This window comes from Pteronotus mesoamericanus, unplaced genomic scaffold, assembly GCF_021234165.1.
Source record: "Pteronotus mesoamericanus isolate MK-2021 breed Mesoamerican mustached bat unplaced genomic scaffold, CSHL_Meso_final scaffold_507, whole genome shotgun sequence".
NCBI classification, from domain to species: domain Eukaryota; kingdom Metazoa; phylum Chordata; class Mammalia; order Chiroptera; family Mormoopidae; genus Pteronotus; species Pteronotus mesoamericanus.
The window spans coordinates 15,583,941-15,592,491 of record NW_026555319.1 but is presented as its reverse complement, the minus strand read 5'-3'; the positions used below and the strand labels follow the sequence as shown (position 1 = coordinate 15,592,491).

The 8,551-nt window shown below is 50.9% G+C and overlaps 1 protein-coding gene across 3 annotated transcripts in view; it reads right to left on the bottom strand.

Annotated features, from left to right (window-relative positions):
* EMID1 (EMI domain containing 1) overlaps window positions 1-8,551 on the bottom strand; it is a 36,077-nt gene that overhangs the window by 7,478 nt on the left and 20,048 nt on the right. For all 3 annotated transcript variants that reach the window (XM_054594133.1, XM_054594135.1, XM_054594134.1), the window contains exons 8-13: window positions 8,232-8,378; window positions 7,147-7,236; window positions 6,816-6,868; window positions 6,302-6,364; window positions 6,151-6,195; window positions 2,017-2,061 (exon numbers count right to left, since the gene is read on the bottom strand). In XM_054594133.1, coding sequence (XP_054450108.1) covers window positions 2,017-2,061; window positions 6,151-6,195; window positions 6,302-6,364; window positions 6,816-6,868; window positions 7,147-7,236; window positions 8,232-8,378 — 443 coding nt within the window. The remainder of the gene's footprint in view (window positions 1-2,016; window positions 2,062-6,150; window positions 6,196-6,301; window positions 6,365-6,815; window positions 6,869-7,146; window positions 7,237-8,231; window positions 8,379-8,551) is intronic.

Sequence of the window (8,551 nt, the reverse complement as noted above, 5' to 3'; positions counted from 1 at the left end):
GTGGAGTTGGGCCTGATTTTTCCTGTCTGAATGAGGGATACGAGCTTTGTTCTAGATGGGCTGGTTCAGCGCAGTCACTCCCTTGCAGTGCCTGCAGTGCATGCCCATGGCCACTGGGTGTCACTGCTGAGCCACAGCACAGTCAGTGGCTCGAAAAGCTTGGCTAAATGGTGGTAGGTAGAGTGTGTATTGGAGTCTCTGGGACCCTTCCCCACCCTGCACCTCATTCCCACCTGCTCCGAAGAGAACTACTCCCCCAGCCTACAAAGCCGCATGCAGCCCCCAGCCCAGCAGGCCCCCTCCCAGGCAGGCAGCAAGCAGGGGCAGAAGTGCAGGCCGGTGAAGGGGAGGCAGGTGGATGGGCAGGGGCCCTGCTACCTCCTGGGGACTCCTCCCACAGGTGGTTCTGGGTTTGAGGGGCCTGGCCTGGGATAGTTCGGGCATCTGTTCTCCTGCTGGGACCCCCATGCAGCGATGGGGCTGCTTAGCCTGATTCAGACTTCACTTCCCTCTCCCACCTTTCCTGGGCTGGGTGGGAAATGCGCTGGGAGAGGCCAGTGAAGCAGCTGAGGGGAGGCAGAGGGCTGGGCTCACACGGGCCTACCTGACCCCCAGCCCAGCTCATGCCAATGCTGGCAGTGTGCGGAAGAGTCTCTAGAGCCACCCGGGGGGCGAGGGCAGAGGAAGCATGGCAGGGAGGAGCTCGGAGAGGCTTGCCGGAAAGGTAGCAGGGCCCCAGAGGTCATGGAAAGACGTGGGGTCGGGCTCGTGCAGGGTGAGGGACTCCCACGGCTGTATCCATCGCTGACCCCACAATCAGGAGCAGAGAGGGCAAGGCAGGCGCTGGGTGTCCTCACTAACTAGTGCCTGCCAGGAAGTAGGACGTCCCAGCCAGACTGCACCAGGGAGAGGGGAGGGGGGCGGAGGAGGGAGGCACAATCCCATCCTCCAAAAGAGCTTCCCAGTTGTCTCTCCTGTAGGAGTGCCTGCCCCATCCCGTCCATTTTCCAAATGTCTCCCCTGTCAGTGATGGTTTCCAGTCCCTGCACTTGGGGGCTTTCGGTCCTCCCTCAGTGTTTCTTTTGGGCGGGTAGATTTCTAAGCCCTGAAAGTCATTCACTGCAACTATCTCCAATGATTATGAAGGTTTCTAGGACCCCACGTGTGGTTTCTAGATCCCCTTTCCCATTTACGTCTCCTGTGTCTGTGACAGTTTCTAGGCCTCCTTTCCCATTCTTCATAGGCTTCCTTTGTGTATGGTGATTTCTAGGTCCCCTCATCTCATTTCTCACAGTTCTCCTGTGATTATAACAGTTTCTAGGTGTCTCCTCCCACTCCTCCTTGGTCTCCAATGTATGTGATGGTGTCCAGGACCTCATGTTAATTATAGGTCTTTTGGGCATAGTGGCGTCTTGGTCTCCTGAACTCACTTACCATGTGCATGTCAGTGTCTAGGCCTCTCTTTCCACGCTTCATGGATTTCCTATGGGTATGATGGTGCCTAGGTCCCCTGTGCCTTTTACTGTGGGCTCCTGTGTACCTTGGCATGTCTATGCCTCCCTGCCCGTTTCATGGCTGTCCTAAGGCCCCCTGTCCTGTTCTTTTTGTGTGGATACTGTTTTCATGCTTCCCTTTCTTCTGCAGACAGGGGAGTAGAAGCCAAAGCCCTTGCTTGGAGAGGCCTGTGGAGGCAGGAGATGCAGTCTGGACTGGGTCAGCCCAAACTGCCCAGGAGGGACAGGCAGGGTCCCCCTAGCCTGGAAAGGCCACAGAGGGAAGGCGGAGGCAGGGATGTGAAGACAGAGACAGAGAGCGTGGGGTCTGCTGATAAGGCTGGCCCTGCCCAGTTGGGAGGAAGAGGACAGGGAGGGTGCTAGGGCTGAGAACTGTCAAGGCTCCTCCCTGGGAGACCAGCTTGCAATGGGGATTTGGCTGGGTTGCCCCCACTCCAAAATAATCCCCAAGTGCCCAGGGCAAGAGAGGGTAGCAGAAGATCAGTGCTGGGCCGGAGCTTACCCAGTGGCTCTTCTCGCCAGGATCTCCTTTGGGGCCAGGTTCTCCCTGCAAGGAGAAATAGAGGTAGAAGCAATGGGAGAGGGAAGAGAAAGAGGGAAGGGGGGAGGGAGGAGAGGAGGAAAAGAGGGAAAGAGAAAAACATAATGAGAGAGGCTGAGAGGGACAGAGAGAGTCCAGCTTGTACCAGACTAATGCTAGAAAAAATACAAAAAACAACTGTTGGAAGGCAATAGAAAGTGATAAAGAGCAGCCAGAAACTAGATATTTGGCTTTCGAATGAAGGAAACTTCACTGTGTAAAATCCATATAGCTTTTCCTCTGAAGGGTATACCCCAGCCCTCTCTGCCCAGCAAACAGCTCAAGCAGGAAGCTTTAGTTTTACTGGGAGGAGTCAGAGAATGGAGACTGCCAAAGAAGGGGGAAATTGAGAGGAAATCTTGGAAAGCAGGCAGCTACCACAGGGGCATGAGATCTGCCTAAACACTCCCCTTTAACCTTTGGGTGGTCCCAGAACCGTCCAACTGAAAGTCACAAAGCTGAGTCCAACCCACACCCCACGCCAAAAGTCAACACTCTTCAGAGGAAGATAACAGACTCCTTCACTGTATAACAGAGTCTCTTCCCTATATTATCTATATTGTCAAGTATGCACTAAAAATGTATTAGACATGTGAAGAAAATGGAAAATGTGGCCTGTACTCCACAGAAAAATCAGTCAGTAGAAACAGATCCACAGCCAACCCAGATGCTGAGCTTAGCAGACACAGATTAAATTATCTATGCTAAATATGTTAAAGAATCTAGTGGAATTAATACAATGGGAGATGGGCAATTTCAGGATAAGGAAACCTAAACGTGAAAATTGTAAAAAATAATCAAATGGAAATCCTGGAAACAAAAATGATTATACTTGAAATAAAAATTTCATTAACTGGGATTAACAGAAGATCGGCCATGACAGAAGACAGAATCAATTAACTTGAACACAGGCCAATGAAATAATTCCAACTAAACCACAGGAAGTAGAAAGATATATTAAAAAAACTGATGGAACCTCAATTACTCGTGGGAGAATATCAAGTGTAACTGAAGACCCAGAAGGAGATAAAAGAGCACAGGAACAGAACAAACGTTAGCATAAATAGCAATCAATTTTCTTTCCAAATTTAATTTAAAAACAAAACAAAACAAATTTCCAGTTTCTGGTCCAACATAAAAAAGAGCTTAGAAGTCACCATTCTGTCCTAACAAGTAAAAAAACCTGAAAAAGCGACTCTTTTCTTTTTTTAGAGCCATTAAAGAAGTGAGCACAGAGCCAACCTCTGCCTCCTGTCGTACAGGGTCAGACGGGCCGGGTTTACTGGGGAACAAGCGCCAGGGCAGGGACACCTAAACGCGATCGATGAATTGCTGGGGCTCAGCGTGGACAATTCAGAGAGTTAAAAATTCCAGGAGGACCCAGTCTCCGGGGAGGCCGCCACACTTCTGTGAGTTCTACTTCCAGGAGCTCTACAGAGGTCCAGACAGTGAGGATTGGAGAAAAATCCCCTCATGCTTTTAGCAGGGGGAGAGGAAAAGGAACCATCTCAAAACTACCGGGGCATTCTGTTCTGAACGGGGCTTCCCCTCAGGAGAACCTAACCTGCTGGGGTCTTCATCAGGGCCTACTTGACCTAGGGGGAGGGAAATTCCCAACTCTAGCTGGCTCCACCTTTCCACAGAGGGAAAGGAACATATCCCCACTCCAGCACCCTCTAGCCATCTTGCCCCACTTAAGGTGGAAAAAGCAAAACAAAGCTGAGAAGCGCTGGCAAAGCTCACAGTCCAGGGGCCCAGGCTTGCCAAGAGGCTGAGACCTCATCCTGGGACTACAGAGCGCCTCCCTGCCCCCAGCGCCCTACCGCCACATTAGTGAAGGCCTGCTGACTGCTGTTCCTCTCCCCTGGTACATCGTGTCTTTCACCAAAAATTACAAGGCGCACTAAAAGGCAAAACCACAGTTTTTTTCCCCAATCCTCATTCAAGGGTATGTTTTTATTGATTTTCAAGAAAGAGGGAGAGAGAGAGAGAAAAAAAGATCGATGTGAGGGAGAAACACTGATTTTTAGGGTAGGGAATTTAATCTGTATGATACTACAGTGGTGGGCACATGTCATTACATCTATCAACAGCTATAGAATGTACAACACTAACAGTAAACCCTAATGTAAACCCTGGACTTCAGGCGGTAATAAAATGTCAATGTGGGTTCATTAGCTGTACTAAATGTACCGCTGTGGTGCGAGATGCCAACAGTAGGGGAGAATGGGCAGGGGACAGGGACTGTATGGGAATGCTCTGTACGTTTTGCTTAATTTTGCTGTGAACCCAAAGTAATGCTCTAAAAAAAAAAGAATTTAATTAAACAAAACAGGCAGCAAAAACAAAAAGCCTAACAACCTTACAGATACAGAAATCTCAGTGAACACAAAGAAAATCATACCCAACTACATCATGATCAATTTGTTGAAAACCAAGGGTAAAGAGAAGATCTTTAAAGCCAAAGAAAACACACAGAGGAGACCAAGAATGAGAATGGCAGCCACTTGTTCATGAGAAACTGTACTATGAGAAATTCTAATGGTAAGCCAGAAGCCACTGGACAAATCTTTAAAGTGCTAACAGGAGAGAAAAATGTCAACCTGCCATTTTATATCCAGTGAAAATATCTTTCAAAAGTTAAGGGAAATTAAAGTAGCTTTAATAATAAAGTAGCTTTAATATCTTGTTTAGATAAACAAGAGCAGGAAGGGTTTGCTGTCCGCAGACCCATACTACAAGAAAGGTTAAAGGATGTTCTTTAGGCTGAAGAGAAATGATACCAGATGGGAATCTGAATCCATGGAAAGGTATGGAGAGTATTAGAAATAAGTACATCAGTAGATGTAAAAGACTATTTTTCTTTGTTTTCTTTATTTCTTTAAAAATCAACTGAGTGTTTCGCCCTGGCTGGTGTGGCTCAGTGGATTGAGAGCTGGCCTGTGAACCAAAGGGTCACTGGTTCCACTCCCAGTCAGGGCACGTGCCTGGGTTGCAGTCCAGGTTCCCAGTGGCGGGTGCATGAGAGGCAACCACACACCAATGTTTCTCTTCCTCTCTTTCTCCCTCCCTTTTTCCCTCTAAAAATAAATAAAGTCTTTAAAAATACCAACTCAGTGTCTAAAGCAATAACACTATATTGTGGGGTTTATAACAAATGCAGAAATAAAAGAGCACAAGGACAGAAGGGGATGTAATTCCCACAGTTGTTAATGTTCCTACTTATATACATGAGCTGGTAAAATATTAATTGAATTGTGATCAGTCATGGGTGCACATTATTCTTAGATCAACCATGAAAAAAATAACACTAAAAGGTATTTAAAAGTTACTAGTAGAAGGGGATAAAGCAATAAAGAGATGGGAGTAAGGAGATAACAAATAGCAAGATGGCTGACTTACACCCAACCATATCAATAACTATACATATCATTAAATGTAAATGAACTCAACAGTAAGACTGTTAAAAAAAAAAAAGCAAGACTCAAGTAGGTGTTGTTTACAAGAGACATACTTTAAATAGAAAGACACAGACGGGTTGAAAGTTAAAAGGACTGGAAAAGATATACCATGTAAACACGAAGCATAAGAAAGCTGATGTGGCTGTTTTTAACAATCAAAGTAGAACTCAAGACAAAGAATATCAGCAGAGAGGAAGATACTCATTTCATAAAAAGGGCCAAGAAGACAATAAAATCCTGAATGTGTATGCACCTAACAACAAAGCTTAGAAATAGATGTAGCAAAAACTGACCAAGCTAAAGGGAGAAATAGACAAATCTACACTTAGAGTTGGAGAGATGGAGAAAAAGAGAAATGCAGGGAGTTGGAGATAGAGACAGAGGAGGAGAGAAACAGGTACAGATCCTGCGAGATGAGGGTGGCTTGACCCTAAGAGGCTGCTGGGCCCCTGGGACAGGGAGGGAGAGAGGAGCTGGAGCGGCCCGGGACAGACAGGGAGGGTCAGGGGCTCTGGCCGCAGGGGACGGAGCCGGAGCAGGAGCCTGTGCCTGCGGGGTCCTGGGGGGAAGCTGCAGGGTGGGCAGCACCGCTCACCCGCTGTCCCATGGAGCCTTGGGGGCCTGGCTCTCCACGCAGTCCCTGTGTGGGAGGGAGGAGAGGTACAGAGTCAGGTGTTGGGGTGCCTGACCCAGGGCCCTCAAGCCTCCTCAGGACCCCCCCACACCGAGGTCAATTCAGTACTCACTCTCTCGCCCTTCTCTCCTGGGTGTCCAGGGGCTCCTTTGGGTCCAGTGGGGCCTGGTGGTCCCTGAGTAACAAGGCAGGGCCTCAGTCCTGTGCTGGGGCAGGGTAGAGTGGACGGGGCCTTGGGGGGCAGAGGGGTCAGGGAGGGAGCTCCAGCTTAGCCTGGGCCTCTGGGCCCTTCACACAGCCAATGACGGGCATGCAGTGAGAAGGTCCTACCGCTCAGTGTTCACAACTACGGCCCTGGAAACAGACAGTCCCCACCTTGCTCTGGAAGTTGCCCTGTGCTGGCCGCAGCCCTAGGGCAAGTATCTCCACCTTTCTTGGCCTTAGGTGATAACAACACTGCTTCTTGTTACTTGGACTGAATGAGAAGCTTTACAAAAAGTAGTTTGCATTTTTAGTCCTCCATAAATGCTTGACCGAATGAATGAAAGCATAGATGGATGGGTAGATGATGGATGGGTGAAGGGATGGTTGGACAGACGGGTGGGAGGGCTTGGGGAAATACTCACTGTATGTCCAGGACTCCCAGGGGTGCCCATGGGACCAGGAGGTCCGGGGGGACCTGGAATAAGACAGGATCTCCTAGGAGACTTGACTCGTGGTGAACACACAATACAATATAAGATGATGTATTACAGAATTGTATACCCGAAACCTATATAATTTTACTAATCAATGCCACCCCAATAAATTCAATTTAAAAAAAAAGGACAGGATATCCTCAGGACCGAACAGTACAATGGCAGGAAGTCTATCACCAGCTCCCTCCCGATAGCCACATTCTCGTCCCTCTGCCGTCCCTCAACCCCACGCCGTACCCTAGACCTGCACTCAACTTACCCATTGGCCCCGGGGGGCCGGGGGGCCCAGCTGGTCCCTGGGGCCAGTGGCTGCTGGTCTCTGTGAAGGTGTTAGACAGAAATGGGTCTCCTGCAGGAGGAAAGATGATGAGTGGGCAGGGCTGGGTGGGGTGGGGCTCGGGCAGAGAGCGGCAGTCCGTCTTCACCTGCCGCCTGTGCCGAGCCAGCTTGGCCTGCGCCGTGGCACAGCCTGCAGCGTGGCTGGGGCCACATGGCACCTGCCCCAAGGGTGGGGAGTGTGGAGAGCGTTGGCCACATGGGCCTGGACGCAGGGAGATGTGAGTTCTAACCTTGCCACAGTCTAGGTTAGACTATGATGTCCAGTAAGACTCACGTCGCTGAGCCTATACTGACACATGTCAAAAAGGAATAAATAACAAAAGCTACCATTTACTGACCATTTACTTTGGGCCGGGCTTCTGTGCATGAATGTCACCGAGCTCTGTCATTGTCCCCACTGTACAGATGAGAAAACTGAGGCTCGGAGGGGGAGAACGAATGGTGAGATGGAAGAATGGGAGAATGGCGCCTGGTTGTGCACCGAGATGGCACAGATGGGGCTGAGCCCAGCACGGCAAGCTCTGACCGCCGGCATGACACACCTAGGTCAGGCTCGGGAGGGGGCGAAGGTCGTAGGTCAGGGTCTAGTGGGTGGAGAGCGCTGGGGCCTCTCTGAGCACAGGGGCAGGGCTGTGGCCTTGGGAGCTCAGGGCTCACTTCCTGCTGCTGGGCCGTGAGCTTCCCTGTGCGCTAAGGGCTGGACCCTGGCCAGCTCCAAGGCTTGGCGGGACGGCCTGATGCCAGGTGGTTCCAAGAACAGGCTCAGAGGAGGCCTGGGTTTGAAGCCAGCCCCTCACGCCCTGGCTGTGTGGTCTCCCCTCTCTGGCCCTCAGTTTTCCTCATCAGCGAACAGAGGAGGCCAACAGCACCCACGGGAGGACTGGGTGGCTGACCGAGGGCAGGCAACAGGGCAGGTACCCGGCAGACTGCAGTAACATTGCAGTGATGGTTATGCTGGCTTCCCACTGCCCCCACCTAAACCTGCTATGGCCCGGAGAGACTCACCATGCTCAGAGATCCGGGCGTGGGGTGGTCCAATGGGGGCTGGGGGGCCAGGGGGGCCAGCAGGCCCTGGGGGGCCTGGAGGTCCCCTCTCTCCAGGGAGGCCTGTAGCTCCGTCCTGGCCAGGGCTCCCTGGGGGTCCCTGTGGACCTGCAACAGAGCCCGGGGCGGGGGGGATGGGTGCGTATTCAGGAGGCAGAGAGGCCCAGGGCAGCTGTGAGGCTGTGGAACAAGGCAGCCTGAGGCATCAGGTAGGAGAGGGCTCTGGAGGCCGCGAGGCAGGGCAACTCCTGGCTGACTTTCCTGGCTGTCCTTTAGGAGCA